This window comes from Condylura cristata, unplaced genomic scaffold (assembly GCF_000260355.1).
Source record: "Condylura cristata isolate star-nosed mole 26May11 unplaced genomic scaffold, ConCri1.0 scaffold00003, whole genome shotgun sequence".
Taxonomy (NCBI): Eukaryota; Metazoa; Chordata; class Mammalia; order Eulipotyphla; family Talpidae; genus Condylura; species Condylura cristata.
The window spans coordinates 9,189,852-9,216,443 of NW_004567104.1; the positions used below are offsets into that span (position 1 = coordinate 9,189,852).

The 26,592-nt window shown below is 39.5% G+C and overlaps 1 protein-coding gene across 6 annotated transcripts in view; it reads right to left on the reverse strand.

The window, feature by feature from the left end:
• Positions 1-26,592, reverse strand: part of TNIK (TRAF2 and NCK interacting kinase) — a 403,269-nt gene that overhangs the window by 37,556 nt on the left and 339,121 nt on the right. For 2 of the 6 annotated variants that reach the window (XM_012732318.1, XM_012732311.1), the window contains exons 16-22: positions 23,465-23,629; positions 20,754-20,993; positions 19,080-19,186; positions 9,385-9,548; positions 7,120-7,217; positions 6,270-6,293; positions 1,012-1,020 (exon numbers count right to left, since the gene is read on the reverse strand). In XM_012732318.1, the coding sequence (XP_012587772.1) occupies positions 1,012-1,020; positions 6,270-6,293; positions 7,120-7,217; positions 9,385-9,548; positions 19,080-19,186; positions 20,754-20,993; positions 23,465-23,629 (807 nt within the window). The remainder of the gene's footprint in view (positions 1-1,011; positions 1,021-6,269; positions 6,294-7,119; positions 7,218-9,384; positions 9,549-19,079; positions 19,187-20,753; positions 20,994-23,464; positions 23,630-26,592) is intronic. The other 4 variants (XM_004674961.2, XM_012732313.1, XM_012732327.1 and 1 more) reach the window with 2 other exon arrangements.

Here is a 26,592-nt window from a genome sequence, read left to right on the forward strand (position 1 = left end):
AAAAGTTTGTTCAGCCTGGATAAACCGTAGAGATGACTGAAGCTACATCTCTCAGCAAGTCAGTGCTCCAGCTTAAGCAACAATAGAAAAAGCTCAATATAGAACTGTTACAAACATAGTTACTGCATGGAGCTAAGAAAACGATGTTTGTAGAAAAGAAAGATGAAATAAATTTAAACTTTGTTCAAAAACCAATTGCTAGACTGAGACTGTTCAGTTCCGAATATACATGTGCATATATGTGCATGCACACTGTGTGTACACATATATGCAGACATGGCTTCTCATTGTTCTTTGGGAAGGTGAGGTTGGTCACCCTCAGGGTTAATGGGAAAATGCATGGGATTAGCAATTGTTTCCCCGTATTTTGGGATTCCTGCCCAACCCACAGTCATGGCCTTTCCCCCTTACGATTGCTACTGTACCAAAATCTAGCATCAGTTACCGAACAGAGCAATTCCCAAGGTTCCAGACACTACAATGACTCATTTGGTGTGTCATCATCCCCTGGAGAGCAGAGGCACCACATCAAAAAATGGCCCGCCCCAAATCCTAGTGCCACTGAAATACAGAGCCACAGAGCTGAGTTAATCAAGAGGAACAACAACAAGATAAATAGAAAGAAAAAAAGAGTTCTCTTCCAGAATGATAGGTGCTTCTTTACTTTTTTTTTTTTTTTTTTTTTTTAGCTTTAAATTGCAGTCATCTGGCAGAAACCCTGGTGAATAATACAGAAATGAATATGCAAACACCAAGAGGAAGAGATCATTTCTCAGTTTTCCATGAGTATGATGAAACCTTCAGCCTTATGGATGTGATGATGTGGTATTAATCACCAGGCATATTGCAGGCAGTGTGCTGGTGTCTGGCTATCTTTTATTGTACATGCTTTCAGAGCAATGCAGAGGGAAGCAGTTCTGCAAAAGCGTGGCTGCTCTAATTTGCATGGGTTAAACTGCCTATGGCACGCAGCATGCAAATGAGGAAAAAGCAATTGGACATCAGTCTTACCATTTCGCCCTATATTAGTGACCCATGTGGGAATCAGAGCATTCAGTGAGAGACAGGGGATTAGGGAGAAAGAAACTTATTGAAAAATACTAAATCCCACAGTTTCTTGTGGCCATATTCTCTCTTTATTTCAATCCAGAAATGTATTTGTCCAATTCAGCTGCTGCAGAATTTGGAGCAATCTAGGTGACCTAAATGATTCATTTGATAATCTTGCCTAATTTGTTAGAAGGAAAATTGATAACTGTGTGTGATTAAATTATAATTTTCTTTTGAGAAGAAAACAAATCATCATGTTAATTTACTACACCGTGGTTAAGACTAGAGGAAATGCTTCTGGTGCTTTAATTCATCTAGGAAGTGAGGAAATTCATGCTGCTAACTGAAATCATCATTTCTTTCTAACTTCATGGAATTCAAAGCAAAAGCAATCATGACTTTAGATTTTTGTGTTGAAATCATTTGAATTGAAGCCCTTGGAAAAAGGAAGTTTCTAAAAATTCAAATTGTGCATTTTCCACACAAACATGCTTCGTTTACACATGTGCACATGAACATGTGTGGCCTCCATCTCAGTGTATTTCTGCCCCATCCATGAAAATGAAATAGAATTGTATTTAAAAGACTCAATGGTGTTAAAATCTGAAGTATGCCATTAAAGAAGAGAAAAATTACCAACTAGATAGAATGCTAGGCAAATTAACTTGGTTTTTTGGCAATGGGTCAAAACAGAAAAGCTAATACCCAGATTTTAGTTTTGCCTTTTTATTTCCTTGCCACAACTACCAATATTTAGCTTAATTAAATTTAGAAGAAAGTGACAGGGATGCTACACTTGAGCACACTGGAAAAAAGAGTCTAGGTACTTAAGGCTATGAACGGAAAAGCACATTATAATCTTACAAATCAGTAAAATAACAAAGTCGATTAATTTATTTTGTATCTTGTCCTGTGTATATTAGGATGTTAAATCTCATCAAAGAACAAAACTAAATTTAAAAGTTTACTTATTAAAAAGTCAATGTAATTTAAAGAGAGAATATGGTTTAAAATAGGTTATTCTAATATCAATAATTCTGAATAATATAATATTAGCTATGATTTATTTAGATTAATAGTACATTTCCCCATGGTTTGTCTGCTTATCGCTGACATTTCAAAATAAGATGAAGGAAATTAAAAAAAAAAATCAAAGCTATTTAGAAATATTTAGCTGGTCCAAAGCCGACAGACTTAAAAAAACTCTAATTTGTTAAAATGACCTGCTATTTTTTCCTAAACATGGTATTTATGAACAATTTAAAGTTCTGACCTGCTTTATAATTTCACTTTTAATTAGAATTTTTTGTTTCTGCATTATTCAAAAGATCTTTCTTGAAACATTCGAAATAATTACAAATTGTTTTTATGATTAATTGGTAACAGTATGGAGGATGAGTCATACATGAAAATCCCAAGGTATTAATAATGAGCAACGCAGAAGTAATATCCCCAGTCAAAGAAAATTAATCTTCCATTGCCAATAGTCTGTGTTTAGAGGAAGGTTTTTGCTCCTTATTCTTACACTCTGGAAAAATTCACAATAGCAAAGTTATAGAAAATAGACATGATCTAAATTGATACCACTGGGCTCAGATCCATTTTCATACATTTAATTTTCTGATAAAACCACATATTTCCCTCATAAAAAATTTTTTATGGTAATCTGTTGGCTGGCTGTCTCAAGCCTGGAGTTAAAAAAAAATTCAAAAAAGAGTAAATAGTGCAATTTAATGTGAAAATAATTGAAAAGGTATAGCTAATATATATATACATACATATATATATATATATATGTATGTATATATATGGTAAAATGGTAAGGAGTAAATGTTAAAATAGTTTCAGAGGCTCTTACCTGAAGGTTTCTTTGGTGTAACACTTTTCAGAATCAATTAGGTATAATTTTTCATTTAAAAAGTTTATGAATACCTCACAGAAGTAGGTCTTCTTTTAGATCTCTTTTTAGACACAGAACAGTTTACTCAAATTTTAGTTCAAGTTTTTGAATTATTAAAATTTTAAGCTGGTTTTTACATATTAAAATATTTTTCTCTTTTTTTTTAGGAACCTAAAGATAGAACATTGGGAAACTCATTGAATTTCAGTAACCTCACCTGAGGTAAAAGGGATTTTGCAGCCCTCCCTGGTGGCGCAATGGGTTAAAGCACAGTACTAAGAGTCTGTCCACAGTCACTGAAGCACAAGTTCGATCCCCGGCCAGGGAGGTGATCCACATAGCGTGGCAGACCTCTCTGGCCCACCCACTACTCCCCTCAGCAATGCATTTCAGTTGATCTGCGTGTTCTGCTCCCTACTCTGTCTCTGGTGACTCCTTTCACCCTCCACACTTCTGGCCTGTACCCCCAGTTATATATGCTTAAATAAATAAATCTTTTAAAATAAAAGGGATTTGGACTACTAGTATTGCTCAAAATCTGTCCACTTTATAGATGTGGCTCTACGACTTTTATGATTCCTACCAACTGATGAAAAACTAGTGGTAAGTCAGTGTTTGTTACATATAGCTAGTCTTCCTGCTATAGATTCAATTCTGCTACAATCAAAAGAACATTTTTTCCTAAGGTTGTATTAAATAATCACAGATACTCTGTACAGTCTCATATTCTGTTAGAAAAACATACTGCATTGAGAGAAACTTATTCAGATTGATTTTTTTCCCTACCTGATAGATATGCTGGGTACCTCTAGATATTCTGCTTTGGCATGCAGATTATTTTGAGCAGAAATAATCAAGGCCTCAAATATCCAGAAAAAGAGTTCATGACCTTTGCTCTCCTCTCTAAAGAATTTAGAGAGAAGATTTTTTTCCAGGAAAAGAGCTATCATCCTAGATAACGACAACACAGTAAAAACTAGGTTCAGTAGACAGGAAGAAACTTAGCTGAATTTATTAAATTTCCTCTGAATTTATTAAATGTCCCAATGTTGTCTGCATGGCTCAGAAAACATTTGTTTCCTAAGCGTGTGCTCTTCTTCGTCTTTCTATACACTGCCTGCCTTCTCTGTGAAGTTCCAAATGCTACTTCCTAGAGAATGGCAAATATCCTGATTTTGACTAACTCTCTTTTGACTCATCCCTATATATATTCCCTGAATGTATGCAATTAAGTTATTTTTTTATATTAATTTTATTATTTGCCAGTCAAGAAGTGAGAAGGAAAAGGGGATTGCCCCATTACACTAGTCAGTATCATGCTTTCAAAAGTGTTAAGACTTTTCATCTCATGCTAAGGAAATGGTAAAACAGCCACTAGAGAAGGAAGCCATATCAAAACAGGGATGGAGATGGGAAAAAGGCTTAATTCAAAGTGTTTCAACTGTGGCATTATCATCATTTGAGTCCAGATAATAATACTTTATATTGGGTTGAGTAGCAGCAACTCTGCTCTCCCTATAAGATGCCAATAGCACTGCTTCCCAGCTCAAGTTGTGGCAACCAAAGTGTCTTGAGCCTTTGTCAAATGTTCCTAAAAGGAGGGGACAAAGGAATTGTCCCAGTTAGAAACACTGGTTTAAGCAGAAACAAGTAATCATGTATTATTATTGATTTAGATCAGTGGTACTCAAGGGGTGGGTTTTCAGAATTCCATAGAAGGCATTTTCCAAAAACACATGACCATAGAGTTTGGTTTTCAGTTCACATCTCTCAATTGCTTAGAATTACACTTCTATCTCACCCTCTCATTCTTGTCCAATGTGCTGCAGTATACCAAAATTAATTAAGCTATTTATTAAAACCATAAATGCCCAACCAAGATTACCCGGATGAAATACATGTCCGTCATGACAGTGAGCTTCTGAGTTAATGAGATTTCTTCCCTGAACTGTTCCCCTATGCAGCCCTTTTACTGGCAGCCATAACACCCAAGCATCATTCCCCTTCTCAACTATCTGGGAGAGAATTGGTAAAAAACTATGATAATCCCTTTCTACACTATTATGAGGGAAAAGAGCAAGGTTGAGGCACAGAACAGTTGAAACATTCCCCTTTTTTCCTTTCTATAAATGCCATCCACACACTGTAAACTTATAAAGTTTTATTCTTTTGTAAGCAATAACCCCTTCACTACGACAACAACTTCTCAAATCAAGCTGAAAGTGAGGCAGTCACATTCTGAAAAATTGAGGCTTTTTGATAAAATCAGTTGCATAGAAATATGCTTTCCCACCAAAATTGTCCTATATCTTCCTGGCATCTAACCCTTAACAATGAGGACCACCTCTCAGCTTTATGCAGCATTCCATACTTCATGAAATGCTCTGCACCCATGATCATGAGTGATCCCCAACAATGATGAGCAGATTTTTATTCCCATTGTACAGATAAGGAAATTCTGACCCAGAGAAATTACAAGCCAGGTCCCAGTCATTATTGACTGAGGGATCCAGAATTTGAATGCAGCCTGTTCAACTGAAAGCCAGTGCTTTTTCCATATCATTTTACAAAAATGGTGCTCAGCAGAGCTACAGCCTTAAAGCCATCATGGTCATCTTCAAGTTCCATGCAATTAGGACTATTTGAAGGCCTGGCTCTTTAAAAAACCTCCACTAGGCTGAATTCATGCAGGCCTGACAAACAGCAGTAAGGCAGTCATCCTTCTTAGCAAGATACCTACGATTGACAAAGCCATATATTTTTCTAATGGAAAAATGTCTCCACAGATAAGGAAGTAAAGTCACTTAACTCGCTAGGATTCATTAACTAAAGTTGATGTTGCTGCTGATGCTGTAGTTAATGTTCCACAAAATTAATCTAACAATATCCAGTAACTCCTTGTTCACAAATCACACACTATAAATCTGGAGTGTCCTAGATGTCTCTTTTCTTTGTTAGTAAAAGCCACTGAGCATCATTCCCCCAGCAAGCTGGCAAGTACAGGAGAAGAGCTGAAGCTTTTCTGTGGAAAGATACCGGAACAAGAAATTGTTCCAGTAAAAAGCACTCATGTTTCTCTTGTGCCAGACTGGAACACTAGAGCTGTGATGTTCTGGCTTAGAAGGAAGAGCTCAGAAGCTTTACACAGATATCTGAGGGTCTGGTTGGCTTTTGTTGAAGGAGCTCTCCTCCCAAGCAAGTCACTCTGGGCAAATTTAAATCTATGATCCAATTGGCCCCCTTTCTGAAGGTCAACATCAGAATATCAGTTTTATATTTACATCTTGTGAAAGCACGACTATGAAAAGGTAATACTAACCTCATCTATAGCTTTCTTATAGCTCTGCAATAAGAAGAGCCCAATCCAGAAGAATCCACGGAAGGGTGAAAGCCAGAAGGAAGGCAGCAGGTAAGACACAAAATGAGAATTGTTAGTACACAAGAGAACTTCAACCCCATCATGCAAATCCCTTCATTATTACATGTAATATATAGAAATACTTTGGTAAAAGGTAAATAACACAAACCAAAAAGATTTCACAATCATTTTATAGAAAAGTCTCTACAAATTTAAATAAAGCATGCAGGTAGCAATTCATCCCAAATTAATCCCCAAGCTTCAATATTCAGCCCCCAGTTGCTCTTATTTCTTTCTTTAAGGCTATTTGGCACTTGTTATATCAAGATGGTAAAATGGTTAGGTTCCATGCTTATCACATTTTAGTCCAGGAAACTTAGTTCTAGAGTCATGAAAATAACAGAAAAGTTGTAACATTAATGCACATGAAAAATAATAATGGCTAAATGGCAAAACTGAAAAGCAAAACCCATGGAAAGTGCCTATGTTGTCTCTAGTCCAAAAAGTTTCAACATCTTTTTGCCAAAGCTGCTGAGTAGAACTTAAGGAATGATATGAACTATTTCTTTTCTTGTTTTGTTCTCTAAAGTGTGAACACTCAGCAAAAAAAAAAAAAACACCTAAGGACAGAGAGGCAATCCTGTCAGTTCTCTCCTAAGGTATGACTTCCTTCTGGATGCCACCAGCATCTTGTTTTTATTAATCTCAATAATTTTCATTCACTATTATGAGTTTATATCCTCAACTACCTTATCCTGTATGTTCTCTGGGAAAGTACTCATTCAAACCACTTTGAGAGAAAAACACTCACAGCTGGTCGACTGGGCCGGGTAATATCCCTGGATTCTTCTGGTTTCACCTTGGAAGGCTCATGGGGAAGCACAGGTGATCCTTCTGACTTACTGTTGGCTAGAGGGGAAAAACAGAAGGCTGAGAAATAACAATAACTGTGTTGGCTCAAATTCTGGAGTTCTGTGGTGAGTCATATAGGTGACTCGGAGGAGACATCACCCACTTAGACAAATACTTCACAAATCTGAGAAAAGGTAGTGATTGTTCAGCCAAACAAAATCAGGCCAGGAGTCTGAAAGTCACCAGTTCAAAATAAGAAAAACCAGCAAGCACCACCACCATCATCAACAGGGCATAAATTAACTGGGTACTAGTAGAGCCAATGGCTTTTTTGTCAACGTCTCGTTGTGTTCTCATTCTAGCTCAATGATGCGGCACTATTTTCCTGTCTTGCAATTGAACACAGATGTGGATAGTACAACTGGCCTAAGGTTGTGCTGAAATTACAGACCACGCTTGGATTTGGTGTGATTTTTCAAGTCCTAGTTTTGATTATGCTAAACTAACTTATAATTCTATGTTTGATATTTTCTTTTACTACTTACCCATTATGATAAATAATTTTGATGGAATTTTTTTTTGGGGAAAAAAGGAAACTTATTTTACTTTGTGGGATGACCTTTAAGTGGAGTGGACATGTTGTTTGGGCCCTTTAAGGAAAGAGAGTGAAGTGGCAGCTGGAAAAGAATAATAAAGAAGAGTCTCTTTAAAGATTCTGAGCAAGGGTAAAAGGAGGCACATCACTCCAAATTTGAGTTTAGAGGTGAGAAGCCACTTAGGGTGGAAAAGATTCAATTTTGTCTTAAAGAGGGCTTTAAAGCACATACCAGGGCATACGGTGCTTTTAACCAAGAAAATTGGGGACAACAGTAAGAATTATTAATTGAACCACATCAGCAAAGTAAAATGACACTCCTAAGTTTGGTTTTCTTTAGTATTCACTGTAAGGAGTTGCTTATGAAGAGAAAAAAAGTTAAGGGAATGGCAGTTTTCTAAATTCAGAAATTTTATGCATTGGGTCAAGGCAACAAAAGCATACATAGATGTGGACTGTGCCAATGATGTCAGAAGAGTGAATACAGGGGGACAGACCAGTCGCCACTCCGACTCCGACATCTTGATTCAGAGCTTGGCCAGCAGTGCACATCAGTTGCCAAGCTCTGAATCAAGATGGACAGTGACTTTATAGATTTAAAAATTTTAAAGGAAATTAAGAGACAAAATATGGTTTTATCTAATGAAGAGGTTAATAATTAAAGCTTGGTGATTTTGTTAGGACAGATAATTTGTAAGTGTGCTAATATTTATCAAATTACTCTTTAAAAGGTCTTGGTCTTTGCCACTTGGAAGCACCATTATCTTTTGAAGAAGTTTGTCAGAACTAGTAAATTCTGACTAGCCAGGAATAATGAGTTGTTAAGTATAATTAGATGGACATATTAATGGTTTTCACAAGTTTCCTCAACTAATGAAAACTAAACAATGATCAATGACTGGAATTAGAAGGACAGAGTCACAGATTTTTACCTCCCTACTAGGAATAATCAGAAGCATCAAACATATTTCTTAATCACCTTACACCTTTGTTAATTTTTGGACAGTATTTGATTTTTCCTCTCAGGTGTAGTTCCTTAGTTCTCCCACCATCACAGCATCCGTGATCAGTGGTCACCACCGTCCCCTGTTCCCCACCCTATTTTGATCTCTCCTCCACCCAGATGCCTCAGATTCATGATCGGCCTGCAAGTCAAATACATTTTTTGTCCTCCAGTGTATATGTATTCCATATTAGTCTGTATTAAATTCTAATTTGAAGAATGCATGGTGACAGGACCTATGTTCAGAATATGAGAAGTAACTATTGGCACAAGGGGGTGAGGTAATGGGGGTACATGAAACTCATCAAGCAATCAAATGATATGGAAATCTAGGTGGATGGTGGTTGTATTTTCAATAGGAACAATAGCTCATGATGTCCCTGGAAAACCCTGGTATCTGTGATTAGAAAGAATTTAGTCCACACTGTGATATAATACATGTACCTGATGCTGAAGAACCATTCTACTAAGGAGATAGGGGTTGATGGCAGTTAAGGGGCTCCCTAGCATTACCTGGTACCCACCCCAGGAGCAGCAGTTACAGATGGCAGGAAGTGACCTGATTCTCCACCCAGGGGACTCCTCTGCAGGGAATGTTGCAAGGGAATGGGAGGGGAAAACTGTACCTCGAACTCTGGTCCGTTCACTGGACCCCGCTTGTGATCCAGGCTGAGAACCTCCCTGGGAGCTGGGCTGAGAGCTGGGAGTGCTGGAGCTGGAGGAACTGCCACTGCTTGTCCTCTGCAAGGGGCTCTCCAGGATGGGCTCAGTTCTCCGGAGATCAGGGTTGCTGCAAGGACAGCAGGACACAGTGACTCCACTCTTGAGAACAAACTGTTGGCAGACACCGGCATAGTCCAGCTCCACCCCCAGTGTCCTTGAGTAAAGACAGCGATCCATGATCTTGCATGAAGGGGTTAATACAAATACCAATCATACCTCCTTCCTTGGCTCTGTGGAAATCTGGGAGCCAGATACCCAAACTAGAAGGGCTGAATTCATGGGCTATCACACAAAAGGCATTAGTTCTGAAAAGCTGAATCTTCAAAGGAAATTTTCTTTTAAAAATTTCTTCCTGTGCTCATTGCAAAAAACTTGAAGTATATTAAAAGATAAAAATAAGGACGCAACACATGCATTCTCTAGAGCTAGAGATTCAATTGTTTTACTCTTTGGTATCTTGTCTTTTCTCTTCTGCATATATGGAAGCATACTTCATATTCAGTTTTGCATCTTGCTTTTTCTCTCTTCTTATTGCATTGTGAGCAGTTTCTCATGCGTCTGAAAACGAGCATGGCTGAGACGAGTCTACTACACAGATATTAGTCTAACCAGTCCTCTGTTGTTGGATACTGTGGTGCTTTCAATACAAAATAACACAAAATACTGCCCCCCCCGCCATGTAATCACACCTCAGTTTCCTGGAGTTGGAATTCTCAGCATAAACTGTGTGTGTGTATGCCTATGTGTGTATGGGAATGTATAAAGATATTACTAGTTTTCACTGAAGTGTATAAAGGGATCCAGTTCATTGAATTCTTACTAAGCTTCATTATGGGCAGTTTGTCCTTTTGTGAAAATTTTTATGCTATTGTTTTAGTGAAGGTTTAACAAATCACTACTGAGGTGGAATAATTTTTATCGTGGCTTATTTGCCATTTATAATTTATCTTCTGTGAATTAGTTCATCAAAGTCTTCTCTCATATAGTTAGTGGCAACCACACTTAATTTACTTTTTGCAAGAAGTCTTTATATACTTTGGCTATCAAAAGGAAGTGCATTTGAAAATAATTATTATAAAAGGCTACTCAAGAACAAATCAGTTTGCCAGTAGCCCACTGTTTATAAAAGTGCACTGTATTATTTGTCATCATAACTTTACTGCCCCCCCCCCAACAATGGTATTTATTCACTTACTCAGGTCTATAACAGTCACTGGCTCAAGCATTTGAGATAGAAACACCCAAGGAATTTCCAACACATTTTGGGCAACACGTAGCATGGAGGGGTCAGCTGACCACTTTCAGGTAGCAGCCTGCTGTGCCATAACAAAAGGCATCTAAGCCTTAGTGGTAGAAGGTAACTGCAGGGGTTTTCATGGTTTTATAAAATAAGGAGCATTCTCAAAGTTTCTACAAAGCTCTTCTTTTAAAATTTGCACCCTCCCTGGTGGCGCAGCGGGTTAAAGCATAGCACTAAGAAGCTAAAGCCACTTCAGCATGAGTTCAATCCCTGCCCCAGAGGAGACCCATGTGGTACCACAGACCTCTCCTGACCCGCCACTGTTCCCCTCAGTAGTGTACTTCATCAGTTGGCCTGTTCTGCTCTCCACTTTGTCTTTGTTGAATCCTCTCACCGCCCCTGCACCTCTGGCCTGTACCTCAGTTCTGGATGCACAAATAAATCTTAAAAAAAAAAAAAAAGTATATGGCCCTCCCTGGTGGCGCAGCGGGTTAAAGCACAGCACTGAGAATCTGAAGCCACTTCCGCCTGCCCCGGAGGAGACCACATGGCGAGCCAGACCTCTCCTGACCCGCCCGCTGCTCCCCTCAGCAGTGTACTTCGTCGATCTGCCTGTTCTGCTCCCCACTCTGTCTACGGTGAAGCCTCTCACCGCCCCTGAGCCTTTGGCCTGTACCCCAGTTCTGTATGAATAAATAAATAAATCTTTAAAAAAAAAAAGTATAACTCATAATCCTTTTTTCTTTTGGTGAAATCTGAAACTCAAAGCTTGAGTCACTGCCCTGCAGTCACTGAGGGAGCAAAGAGTGGTTCCTCCATGCTTCCAAATCAGTTTCCGAAACAGGATTTCCTTATCTTTGCTTTAACTTTGTTAAAGTTGCTACAATGTACTGATTTTTAAAAAAGATTTCTTTATTTATACATACAGAACTGAGGTACAGGCCAGAGGTACTGAGGGTGGTGGTGAGAGGATTCACCAGAGACAGAGTGGGGAGCAGAACAGGCAGATCTACTGAAATACACTGCTGAGGGGAGCAGAGGGTGATTCAGGAGAGGTCTGCCACACCATGTGTGTCACTCCCTGGCCAGGGATTGAACTCCTGCTGCAGTGGCTGCAGAGAGCTTCACAGTGCTGTGCTTTAACCAGTTGCACCACCAAGGAGGGCCCCAATGTACTGATTTTAATGTGTTAAGATATCATATTAGCATGTAATTTTATGCTTTCATTTTGCGTGGTCCATTTCAGGGGTACAGAGTGGGTACAGTGTGCACAGTTCTGGGTATCTGATGTCTCATAATAAACATGGACATAATGAAGTCCCTTCCCTTAAGACACTTGCAGTCTATTTAGCAGAAAGCGTCCACTACTATACCAACAACTAAATCAAGTATCTTTTTGAAAACACAGGAACCTTCCTTGGTGGTAACATATTTGTCAAAAACATTTGGCCTAGTTACAAAAATTCTTAATCCTGTGTTTGGAAAAACATGGCTGGTGGCCCTGGAAAACATTATATATATATATACACACACACATATATATATATACATTACATATATCACATATATGTAAATAAATTTGTCATCCTCACTTATTATGATCCTATAAGAACATAGAATTTATGATACTATCTATCCCTTTAAATGTTACGATACATGGGTTGCTAAATAAGCAACGTTGGTTAACTGAAGGAACCGACTTGATGTCTTTACAACACTCTGTTATACTCTAACCATTTTTGTGAAAAATAATTGGATCTAATTGATTAAAATCAACTTGGGATTCACATTGGAAATTCTTTTGATTTAGAGATTGCCTAAACTGATATATATATCATATTTTTGAAATAATTCATATTTTGAATTTTTCAACAGTCCCAACTCCTTTAATTCCCAAACAATGAATTTTCCTCATTGTCTTCTTTTTAGTAATCAAGAATTATTTATGTATAAGTAATACAATGCAACAATGCTTTTTCTTAAAATTATATTGCTGACCAACTGTACTGCAGATTAAGTGTGATGGACATACTAAGGTTTCTTGGGAGTGCTTACATTTTGTGGAAAAGAATGTACAAAAGTTGGATTAAAAAATATCAATTGAGGCCCTCCCTGGTGGCGCAGCAGTTAAAGCACAGCACTGAGAAGCTAAAGCCACTTCCGCATGAGTTCGATTCCCACCTTCCCTGGAGAAGATCCACATGGCATGGCAGCCTCTCCTGACCCGCCCGCTGCTCCTCTCAGCCTCTCCTGACCCGCCCGCTGCTCTGTACTTCGTCGATCTGCCTGTTCTGCTCCCCACTGTCTCTGGTGAAGCCTCTCGCCACCCCTCAGCCTCTGGCCTGTACCCCAGTTCTGTATGTACAAATAAATAAATCTTTAAAAAAGGTAAAACACAGCTCTCTAAAGCCACTGCAGCACGAGTTCGATTTCCCGGCACAGAGCTGACCCACATGGGATGGGAGACCTTTCCTGCCTGCCTGCTGCTCCCCTCAGCAGTGTATTTCAGTAGATTTGCCTGTTTTGCTTCCCACTGTCTCTGATGAATTCTCTCACCCATCACACCTCTAGCTTGTACCCTAGTTCTGGAAGCATAAATAAATAAATCTTAAGAAAAAAAAAACTTGTAGAAAATATGACTCTCCCAAGGTGGGCTTCTGAGTAATTGGTCAGGAGAGGGACAGGCTCACCAGGCAGGGGCTGCTACCACATTGCACAAGGCCTGGGTCACGTCTGTCCTGGTATAAGAGATGCCATGGGCATTCAGAGAACCAACTAGGATGAGCATGTCTCTCTGATGGGCTTAGGGCCCCTTTCTATATGAAGCTAATTGAATCTAATGGACAGTAAATCTGTGACCTGGGACACACTGGCACAATCTTCCTTACTCAAGAAAACCAGTATAGGTGTTGATCTTAAAGGGTTGCTATTTTTGCTGCTGAAGACTGAAGTAAGTGTTTAGTTTCTATGTAACCACACACAGAAGTGGGAAATGCTACAAAAACTTTTTCCATTTTATTTACTGTTTGTGCATTTTGTATATGGGTATTTTAAGAAATGACACACTGTTCACATTTTTCTCTGCCTTATTATGTAATAATATGGGCTTGGACTCGGAACAAAGGGTCTGCAATAAATGCTTTGGGAGAAGATCCATTTCAGAAGAATTACATTAAATAACAGATTTCTCTTGTTCACAATTAACTGGGTTCACTCAGATCTAAATGTGCATATACTTGAAAACATTTATATAGTTTTCTTTAAATGCCAACTTTAAGTTCAGATATTTGCCATCTAAGTAGACAGTGCTGTTTAGTGTGTAAAGCCACAGTAAAGCGAAAATGTGGCAATTATTTCACTTATGTGAATCTCATATAAAAAGCCAAACAGAAAATTAGGATTACAAAGTGATTTTTTTTTTGGCCCAAAGACTTGGGCCCAGTCTATAATTAACTGGCTGGCTGCCAGGACTCACATACCTTGTACTTTGATGACACAACCAACAAGAACAAAAGCGCTGTAAAGCTAGTTTGGGATGGGACAGAGAATTATTTCTTGAAATTGAGCATTTAGTCATCAGGTTTTGACTGGGTATTTCTGGCTTAATTTAAATCTTTTCATATTCTGAATGTATGTGTTTGATCAAATTTTAATTTGCTTTAAAACAACATATGAATCAAAGTTAACTATTAAAGTGTTTAGAATTTATTAAAACAGTATTTTTTAAAAAGGAACAAATCTTTACTTAAATTCAGCTGACCCCCGTGACAACCTAAGGCACTTGGAGTCCTTGGAGCAGATGAGAACTGCCTATGTATCCTGCGATCTGAGCAATGCCCAGTTGCACAGATGTGGCAAGAAAGGGCAGGGACGTGCGGGGTCACTGTGACTGAGTTAACACTTAGACTTTGGATGTTCAGAAAAGAACTGTCAAAAGCACATGATGGAACCAGTTCCAGGTTTAGAGGGGAAACAATGGCATAAAAAGATCGCATGGGACAACTTTTAAAAACCAGTGGATAGCACAAGATGTGGAGCTGTGAACAGACTCATAGAGTTACACCCTGAGGAAGGTGGGGGTTGAAATGGTGCCATGAACCAAAGTCCCCTACCAATGGAGAAAACAAGGCAGCAGTGCCAGGTGCACCTAGCCAAACAGATAAGCAGAGTGATGCTTAGTGTGCAAAGGCTACAGGTTTCACGTGTTGGCTCTATCACATGCTAACTTTGTCCTTGGACAATTTACCAGCTTGTACTCCCCATCTATGAAAGGGGATGAGAATAGTCCCTAACTGATGGAATTCTATGTTTCAAACTAGTTAACAAAGCTACTCACATCAAACTGCACCTCACTTAGGTAGGTGTTCCAGAAGGGTGCACTTAACAAAGAAATAAATACCCTCAGACCAAGTACAGCACAATCCCCGGGGGCACCTCAGGAACACTTTCTTGACCAGATGAAACCAGCAAGGCTTTATTTGCTCACTGCCTTATCTGTTTCAGAAGATGTTCTTTATGGAATATCTTGACTTGGTGTTGTGTGTGCGGACAGCAAGGGATTACTGACCTGACTGCGAGTCTTCTCTGCTAGACTTTGACCCATGTGCCCCACATTCAGAGAGTCTGGCTGGAGCTGTTAGCTCCTGCATACAGCAGGTCTTCACAAATGAAAAATAATAACAAACATTGTAAACCTGTCCATTTTTATATGGGTATTTTTTTCTCAGGTTCTGCTAAAAACAGGAAGACTGCTTTTTCTCCTCATATTTCAGATATACTATTTGCATACTCCCATTTTAACTCAACTTTAGACCTTCCACTTAAGAGTACCAACTAGTTAATTGATTTAAATAAACTGTGTGCCAAACCGCCCCATATTATTATACATTCTACAGCCAATATATAACAGATAATACACTGTGAAAAATTCTGCACTCAGTATGTGAATTCAAGAAGCAAAAAATGAGGTTTGGAGCATTAGGCTCTGCCTTCTCATCCTTTCTTTTCTTTCACTGGCTTAGCCCTATGGTTTATTTCCTGTTCACATCACAATACACACAGGTAGAACTGCTTTTCTTGGAGGCTCTTCTCCAAATAGTGACTTGAGGATCTAAGTTCCTTCCACATGAGACACTGTTGTCTTAAATTTATGGTCCCTAAGAGTGCTACAGAAGGAGAGAGAGTGTCCCTCTTCTTTAGGAAAGTCCATTTGCAAATGGATACAAAGCAAAATAAGAAAGCAAGTCAAGAAAGAGAATTTTGCCACTGATATCTGTCACCCACAAGAGTAGGACTTCTGACCCATGCGCCCCAGAGTCAGGCAGACTGGCTAGAGTTGTTAGGTCCTGCATACAGCAGGTCTTTGATATATATCTGTTAAATTTAGAAAATGAAAAAAACAAAAACAAAAAAACAAAACATTCAAAACCTGTCCATTTTTACATGGGAATTATTTCTCAGTTTTTTTCCCAATTCTGTTAGTGTTCCCTTGGACATCGTTTTAAAGAACAGATGGGAGGAATAAAAGTAATATTGACCAACTATAAGAAGCATGGCAGAGAAATATTGTAAAAGTAAAATTACCTAAAAAAAGAACCTATTTTATGACTATGGATGGGCAGCGGTCTGACACACGGTGCACAGGGGATAATGAAGACGTCCCCGGGACCAACAGAGAGAGGGAGAGTATCTGTATATAGTGAGTGGCCCCTGCCTCTCTCCTCCCAGTGTGTGTGCCTTCGTCTATTTCCTTTACGCGTAACTCAGGGCTTGCCTGCGTGGCTTATAGTAGCCAGTGGGATGGACATCAGCAAATGGGGTCCATCGTGTAATGGACTTGCCCTCTTTGGGATGCTGTCTTAGGTTTGCCTGGAGCTGAAGAAGCCCAGGATGAAAGATCTCATGAGAGAGCAGCTAACCCCTTTAGCAAGTGCAGTTGCATGAGTGAGTTTAGGCGAGACCAGCAGAACAGTGTAATGACACATAGAATGGTGAGAAATAATAAATCATCGTTATTTCAAGAGACTAGGTTTTGGGATGGCTTATTATACAGCAAAAGTGAACTAAAGCCCTCTCTCTCACAGCCAATAAAGTATCCCAGAAGCTTTTAAAATGCAATCCAATCTGGAGCTGCAGTCTGATTCACCCCTTAAATAGTCACTTAGAGACACATGATAGGAAGAAACTGGGGTGTTTGGAGGATGGCTCCACATGGTAGAGATGGGTTTTCTCCATCTTTCCCTGCTCTAAAATGCCTGTGACTTTTATTGTAGGTAAATAATGATTACCTCTTGGCTCACTTCCTTACTAAGCAAAAAAGTGTTAGCTGCTTCACAAAGTCTTCGATCTTTGAGCAAAGTACAATATTTATGTGGTTCCTAAGCTCATGTTTTACAAGGCACTGACCATCAAATGCCATCTGCCTCAGTCTCTAATGTCATTAAAATAACACTTCAGAGGGAAAGAAATAGCTGCCTTTTTATTTGATTATGTAATAATAGCCTTCTTTCTTTTTCTTTTGGTTAACAGCAGGAAAAATACTTATAGTTGAAATGATGCTTGATCTATAACAACTAAAATTCTAGGCAACTGATGCAAAGCACAGAGCCTCAGGGGCAGGGATCAAAGGAGTAAGAAGCATTGATAATTGGGGGCTTATTGCTGCTTGAAGGGGGGAACTGCTACTGTTGCTTCTGGCAAATCCAGGATACAGTTTTCCTTTGGCTCCTTGGTCACAGAATCTGCCAGTCTTCCTTGGTGCCGCTTAGCAACACTAGGTCATGAATCTGACAAGTCAGTGGAGAAAAATGTCTCATTCAGAGCTTCCTGCAGTTGCAAATTCCACACAGAATGGCCTGGCTTCTTTGCCCTAAAGGGATTAATGTTCTTAGTATGGCTCTATCTTACTTAAGAATTGACCCTTTCCTAAGGCTTTTCATGTGAAGAGGAAAATTAAAGCTTTATGATCAAAAGCATTCCATATTTTAAAGTACAAATAACCATAACCTTCATTCCCAGTTTCTTTCTCGCTTACTACGGAGGCATAGTCCTTCTCTTATTATGAACAATAAAGAGGAAGAAGGTAGCTTCCCCAAGCTCATCCTTTCTGTAGTGTCCAGAGGCCAGTTGCTACTTCAGTTAACCCTAAGAAGGGGTGTATTCATTATGAAAAGCTTGAATGATGGCAGCAAAGAGCATCTGTTATCACAAACAATCATCTTGGGAAGATAGTGATTACTTTCCATCTTCTGAGACCTCTGCACCAGCCATACGGTGGATGCAACTTCCTGACTGAAGGACTCCACGTTGTTCATGGAAAACTCCAGGAGAGCACAGAGCAACGTGGAAGCTTAAATATATTTCAGATTCTTCATAAGGTCAAAGAGGCATTTCCCTCATAAGAGCAAGTCTTGCTGGCCCTTACCAGGTTAGCCAAACTGGTCGCTATTATATTTCGCAGGCAATTTCCAGTGTCTCAGTTCCCAGGCCATTTTGTTATACTGACTTTATGTCATGTTCTCTTTAGTAGTGACTTGGAGATTGGTTCCAGAACCCCAAAGGAGAACGAAATGTAAGGATGCTGAAGTCCCTTACATAAAGGAGCAAAATTTGCATATAATCTCTACATATCCTTTTATATTCCTTGAATCACCTCTTGCTCCTTATAAATCCTAATGTAACAGATACAGGTTACAGGGACTCCACCCCCACGCCAGATACTAGAACTACAAATCCCATCAATACCAATGAGAAGCATGCTGGGGCATGAAGGTGGAGCTGAGTGGCCAGGTTGGGATAAAACCAGACATGTGAGCTTAGGGCTCTCTCGGTGTGATGTTGTCCAGCTGGTTGTTTTGGCTCTCGATTGGTTTTCAGAGTGCTATTGGAGTCCAAGTCAGCAGAACTGGTAGGATATACTAGTTAATTCATATTTCTCCCCACCCCACCCCAGGTTGTTCCTTTATATAAATAGTTGCTATGTCAATACTGTTGGGGAATAAAGACGAGAACAATGCTTGTGCATTTCCAGGACAGATAGAACCACTGTAGGTCTAACTCAGTAGTATGTAGTTTTGTCCAATGCTTGGATAAATTCTCAGCTGCAGAAACCCATGGTAGAGAGGGCCCACTTGACTCAAACCAGAGTTGGGTGTCCAATTATACTACCCAAATTTTAAAGCTGTCAGGAAATGGATTGATTTTCACCCACTCATTCCTTCATTTTTCCTGTCCCATCAAACACAAAGGGCCAGTCTATATCCCTCGGAAGTGAAAAAGAACAAAGACCTGTTTTCTAAACGAACAATGACAATGCACCTGAGGGCTTTTTCTTTCACCTCAACATCCCTTTTCCCTTACCTTGCTCTGATGGGTTGAGATCCTAGTCTGGGCCCCAGGGCACTGCCATTTCCAGGAGAATTCTTCCTGGCCAACGCTGGGGATATAGAAGTTGTTCTTTGAGGCACCTGAGAGAAAACCAGAATGCAGAAATAATTTTCATAAAATAACTTCTTTAGGTTACAGCCTGAAAAGCAGTCTATTTCTTTCCAAAATATCAGAAATAAGGGAGAATAATTTTTCATTTCTCAAAGAGATATTTAGTTCCCTCAACACAACCAAACAAAAGGCAATGAGGCACCTTTAGCAGCCATTAAGGAACATGGTCTTCAATTTTAAAAGTAAATTTTAAAACAGATCTAGCTAATTATTTTGAGTCACTGGGCTAAAATAACTGACCTCCTTTTCTGCAAGAGTGGTGAATACAGAAATTTCTTTAGGGTAACATTAACTCATCTGATAATTGGCAATTGCATCAGATGAGAGTTATACAGATAAACTAACTCCCATTTTTAACTCACAACATAACTGATAACATGATAAGGACATTATGAAGTCTGATAAGGAACAAGGATATCAGGTTAGAATGTGGGACAGAAGCCACATGCCAGTAAGCTCAGGGACACCAGTGCATTAGATCTGTGTGTTCCCACTTCCTAATCAGCTTGCAGTTGCTAATTAAAATTAAATCTCCAACACTGTCCTTTGAAGGTCAATTTGCAAGTATAATACAAAACAGGATTAATACTGAAAATACTGGAAGGTCTTCAAAAATTCTATGTGAACGCCAATAAGACTGTGAGGGGTTTCATCATCATCAAGCAAATGAAATCTATCATTAGCTTATCTGGCAAAGGTCTAAGGTGGAATTCAAGTATCCCACATTTTAGGATACATTTTTCATTTAAATTAAGTATTGTTAAGTGTAATGAGGGAACCTAAAGTGAGGGGAAAACAGACAGAAAATTTATTTTATTCAAGTGACTGAGAAATGAAAACCAGACATTCCATGGCAGTTAATTGGGTTAAATCTTTGCCAAAGGTACTTCAATTTTTATTCATTTGGGGGTGGGCATGAAGGTGGAAGCTCTTTTAAAATGGGTTTGTGTGCTACACATTTTATTTATTCATTTATTGTTCCAAAACATATTCTTTTCTCTCTCTTTTTTAAAGATTTATTTATGTATTTATGCCTATAAGAGCTGGGGTACAGGCCAGAGGTGTGTGTGTGTGGGGGGTGAGATTCACCAGAGACAGAGTAGGGAGCAGAACAGGCAGATCCACTGAAATACACTGCTGATGGGAGCAGTGGGTGAGACAGGAGAGGTCTGCTGTGCCATGTGGGTCAGCTCCCTGGCCGGAGATGGAATTCATGCTGCAGTGACTGGTGATAACTTCATAGTCCTGAGACTTAATCCCTTGTGCCACTAGGGTGGCAGGAAATTGAGAGTTTAAATCTACATATAGAACACATACTTCCAAATCATTCAGTCTTTCTGAGTCCAGATTTCTCTGAGGAAATGGAGGCCAGAAATGATAAACTACAATCAAATTTTAGGTTGAATCAACAGGGGTCAAAATAAATGTGAAAAGGGAAGGCCTGTTGGTCATTCTATGAAAGGCCTGGTCTGGGCTCATGATCAACAATGATGACAATGGCAGGAAGACAAACCCCTCCCCTCCTAGGAACAATACCTTTGGTGGAATGTCTTCTTCCTGTCGTAACCAAGAGCTTCGGTCAAACTTCTCAATGCGAGTGGGGAGAGGAGGGTTCTCAGAGGTGGGGTCCGAGTTCTGGCGTGGCATCTCCACGCGGTGAGAACTCACATTCAGAGCCTCCTGGAACCCGGAGAGGCCCTTGCTGGGCTGCTCGTGCACTGACTGGGAGGCGGTCAAGGCAGGTCCTTGGGATTTCACAGCTACCAGATGTGGGATCTAAGCATCAGACCAACAGCAGGGTAGAAGCATTAGAAGAAAATGTGGTTCAGCGAGTGGAAGGGAAATTAAATTTCCACTGAGTGGAAGGCAAACTCGTTTTAGGGCATGAATTCAGTAAATAGAATCCATGTGTAATCTGCAGTTATATGGCCTGTTTTTAAAAGTTCTTCAAAGTTTTCCACTAAGAGTCATATTAGGTGTGACCCAGGGTCCCCAGCAGTATGTTCATACTACCAGGGAAATAATATTAACAAATTTTAGTGAACATTCATTGACCAGCTATACAATATATCCAAACACTCATCTCTTCTGATACTATAAAACTTTCTCTTTTAAAATCCCTCAGAGAGTACTATTGTTCTATAAGATAAAAACTGCTGTGTATATCTCTTAAAGAATTTTTTAAGTCCACAATGAGGTGGTTCAAATATTTACCTCACTTTAAACATGAGAATATAAGGTATGGTCAGATGAGATGACACCTGAGATTTCCCAGCTAGTACCTACTGAAGCCCAGACTGGAAACCAATACCCTCTCTCCAGGCCATAGGCCCAGCTGCTAAGTTAGCCAGTTTTCTCATATGCTGGCCCTTAGCGTCTATGAGGTCTCTTAATTCCAGAATGTTTCTTTTTGAGTTATGCCTCATGATTTGGCATGTGGCGGTACAGCTCCTAGGGGAAAGATATGACTCTTTTGGTAGATACATGGCTCTTTCAGCAAAGTCTTTAATCCTAGGGTTCAGGCACACTCTGTACCAAAGTACCAGGCAGCCTTCACAGTGAGAGCTCACGCAGCCTGTCTTGTCCTCCCCCACAACAGCAACTCCCTGGAAACAGAAGCCATGTCTGCCACTGCTGTCACCACAGCCCTGGGTCTAGTGCTGTGTCTGGAATATGGCTACTAAGTCTTGACTGGGGAACATGTAGACTGCTTTCTAGGTTAAATTGTTAATTTTGTACCAGTTTTGTGCAAGGGACCCATCAGGTACTCTTTGGTCTAAAAATCAGTGTTCAGACTTTGGGAGGCACTGATGCAGCTTTCTACATCAGCCTGACATTGAGGCCTTCTCCTTGGAGCAGCCCTGCCTGGTCTCTTCAGTCAGACGCTCTTTGGTCTGAAATCTGCAAAAGTATTAACACCAGTTAAAAATAGCCCCAGTCTTGTTCAGCCTAATGTTATGCTTCAACCAGAACAGAACTGTAACTGAATAAACTAAATAATATATTAAAGCAAGGTATAATTTTAAAACATATCGTACAAAAGACAAACCTACTTTGAAAGAGCCATAAAATAACAAAAGCTGAGGGACCTGAAGACTGTTTACTCCATTTAGCTCTCACGGGGTATGTACATTTTCATTTTCTGGTTATTGTCATAAAATTCCCTAAATTGTCCCTCTACTGTCCCTTTTTACACAGCAAAATAAAGTACTCTAAAAGGTCAAAGTAAAGGGTTTTAGAAGAGGATATCTTTGCATTAAGAAGTTCTTACAAAGACGTGCTCTATGGGAGGTCAGGCATGAAGGAATTAAACACAAATAAAAACAACCAAGGGCAAGAAATGGCACATTGGCTGGGATGAAAAAGGCCTCATCTATTAAAGGCAGGCAAAAATCCGTAATTTTATCACTACTCTTTCTAAGCTTCAGTTCAATAAAATCACCTATTTCAAAGGTGACCTCAAGATATTTTGTGGGAGTGTGAACATGGGTGGATGGCTGGACTAGACTTAAGCCAAATTTATGTGAAAGTGGTTTTATTATCATTAAATTCCACTTCAGATTTCATTTATACCATATTATTATTTTAAAAATCCTCTAAAAATTCCTGTTTATCTAAAATTAATTTGTTTTTCTTTTCCAAATAACATAAAGTGGTGACTGTCAACTTGAGTGTAACAGCAGAATCAGTCAGAGGGCTTGTTAAGTCACCGAAGGCCAAATTCTCTCTCCCCAGCCCATTTCAGAAGGTCTGAGGGAACCTGAGAATCTGCATTTCTACCCAATTGCTGGGGCTGCTAATGCTGCTGGTCCAGGTACCATTCTTTGAGGAGCACTGGCTTAACTAAAACCATGTCTGTTTAATTCTTAAGCTTTCAAGATCAAATTCAAATCCTAAGGAACGAAGATAATACAATGATTTATATGTAACAAAAGTCTGTGTGAATTTTTGGTTGTTATAACTGAGAGAACGTTTGTTCTCACCTCCAGAAATGCCTGCAGTCTCCACAAAGACTCATTTACTAGGAAGGGACTTTGGGTAGCTCTAAGTTAGGGACTGTGGGCTTTTCTCCCCACCCCTCCGCCTACCTTTCAAACACAGCAGGGCCTTCTGTATGATTATAGACTCGTATTAAGAGCTCTAGTTTGACTGATTCTATGCCTGAATCCATGTTACAATTCCCCTGGGCTTTTATAGATTTATGTGTACTCCTTGTTGAAATGCCATGGGATAAAGGGGGCATATACCTGGGGATCAACTGGTCTGAGCATGGGGGGTGTCCGAGCAGGCTGAACCCCACTGATACTGAAGGACTCCGACCTTGGAGGCAGGTTGGGGTCAGAGATTCTGTTGGCAACCTTGTGGGGCATGGCAGGTGAACTCTGCCGGTTGAGCCTCGATCGTTCTTCTACCTGGAAGGAAAGAGACAAACAGAGCTCAGTGACAGAAGCTGCTTTAGTTGCCAATAAGGATTTTCTGTAGTCACCTGCACAGCCATTTTTTTGTCTTCTGATAAATTCATTTGCAAGGCTCAAAACTCCCCTTCACTGTTTCACATCCAGAATTTGTATAAAAAACTTTTCAGTCAGAATAAACACTAGCAAGGAAACACAGAACATGACATCATCACTCTTCCATTACCCAACAGTGCTACTTTCATTAGCTGGGAATGTGGAACTTGCGTATGAGTTAATCTGGTATCGTGCCGAATGTTATCTTGGTGACTGGACATGAAGACATGGGGTCAATGTGGAGACAGAGGGAGTGCTGGTAGGCACCAAGACAGCTTGGAGAAAATAGAAAATGGTTTTGAGTTGACTCATGGGGTGGGGGAGAATATGGGGAGGGCTGACATGAGATGAAGCTGGGTATGCTAACCCTCCATTTCTTCACCAGCCCCACTGATAGGCAAGTGGGTGTTTTAGGCAGCTCCCTTAATGAGCATAGCCTGTCTTAAATAGACTTCCTGTATCATTTTCTTTTCCCTCTGCGGGTCCTTTCTTTTCAGTTGTCTCTTTCTGCTCCCAAAAATACATTGCCCCTCCTCATTCTTTCCATTTCCAGCTTGGACTCTCCTGCCTCCCTTTCCCCTTCTTCCTCTCTGCTTCTCCACACTTGATTCCTTTTTCTCCTCCTTCTCCCTTCCCCTCCAATTCTCTCTCCTTTGCTGGCCATCTTCTCTCCTTGTCATTCCCTTTCTTATGGCATTCCTCTGAGTCCAAAGCAGATCACTGATCAGAAGTGACACAGGGACCTCATAAAGCTGGGGGATCCCTTCTTAAGGGTCAAAGTCACCTCGGGTGAAGGGGCTATTTAGATCAATGAGATGTAACTTCAAGACACGATGTAAGATCTCCAGAAACTTCAAGAAGTCTAGGGACTTTTCATTCAGATCCACCTATCTAGTCTATTCTTCATTACTATGGCCAATTTGACAGCTGTGCTTCCAAACCCACCAGGATCATGCACCCACCTGGATGACCTTCTCGGGGCTGGGGCCCAAACTCTTTTCTGCTAACTCACCATCTGAGAGTAGTGAGAGAGAGCCTGTCCTGAACCCACATGTAAGTCCCTGAGACATATTTGTATGTAAGCAATTTTACTGCTTTCTTTGAATAAACAATTCCAAAGAGCTATTTCTGCTCACCTTCTCTACTCCAGTTTGAATCCTTCTGAAGGCAAATTGAATCTCATATACAGAAGTCTGTTTTTCAAACTCTCATGTTAAGTGTAAACACTTTATGACAGACTACCACATAGAAAAACTGCCCTCCTGCTACTACAAAGAGGTAATTTGAATATCTCTTCACCCACTATGGCTGTACAGGGTACATACACTTGACATCCAGTTGAGTTTGGTTTTGAAATTCCATGTCCTAGAAGGTCACCACATACCAAATAAGAGCAGCAGAAAACCCAGGAGTGTATACCAGAACATGTATACTTTGTGTACATGTGTGTACAAAGTATTATATCAGCAACAATTATTTGGATATTGTATTCACCAAAAGAGAAGAACAGAGCCATAAAGAAAAGTCCCACAAAGACAGCAATAAATGGAGACTAAGACATGCAATGTATTTCTTTCTTTTCCAAATTCTAGCTCCTGAAAAGAAAGGGACTATTAATAGACCATTGGAATTAGTCACGTATTAGTCATTTCTAATTTCCAGGAAAGACCATTAATAGAACATCACATGTATAAGAATTCCTACACCTGAATTCCCATCACCTAAAACACAGTTGCCTGCATTCCAGAACTCAAGATATGCAGGGATCAAACATTTTCAGATAAACACTTAGCCAAATAAACTGGGGTCCCTTGCTTCCATCATTCGGGAGCCAAACATGTTCAGAGAGTGAAGAACATGCCATTATTATTTTAACTGTAAAACATCCTCAGACAGTTTATGCACACATTTAGAAACAATATATTAAAGCAATGCTCAACTCTCCTGCTCCCAAGGACTTCAATTTAAGAGTAGAAATTCTTTTGGCAACTGCCTACTATGACGCTCCAGTAAAGGAATCATCCTTGTCTCCAACTGGACCAGAAGCCACAGGGGTCCTAAGACTGTCATTGAAAATGACAAGAAACAAAGTGAGGTGCAGACTTTCACAGGCAGTTAATGACTTGATTAGTTTTATGTGTATATACAAGAGTGGAAAAAGTGAGTGTTTCTTATATCCCTCAGGATAAGGGGGGATATAATCAAAATGTTTCATTCTGTCTTGCACAATACCAAAACAAAACAAAACTATTTGCTGAACTTCTGCTCCAACCTTCTCCTGTCAAAATGTAAATACCAGAAGTGTCAGTAAGAAGAGTGTTTTAGTAGCATTAGATGCACAGTGTCAAGGTGCCAGACTGTAACAGCTGAGTTACAGTTATCTGTCATAAAGGATTTCAGAGTTGAAGGGATTATCAATGACTATAAAGAATAATATCAGAGTTCCATCAATTTTACTGTAAAAGCAGTTTTAATTATTACAAAAATAGTTTAAACATCAAAACTAAAATAACTTTGGAGAGGTTTGCAGAGATACCATATTCTTTATTATAGCATTACAGGGACAGGAAATAAATGACCAAGGTATCAGAACTAAAATTCTGGTCTAGGTAGGGCTATGTAACACAGGGGGTGATGTCTAAGATGTCTGAGATGTATCAAGACTCTACAAATGTAAAAGACCTGAAAATAAATTTGTTGACATGAAAAAACTTTTAAAAAAATCAAAATAAACCATGTTTAAACTTGTACAAAAATAAACATTAATGTCAATTGTTAAATTTTAGTGTAGGTTTGAGAAAAAATTACAGCTGACAAATTCTCACTTTTCAGTAATGAATACTTGCTGAGAATTTCAAAAAATT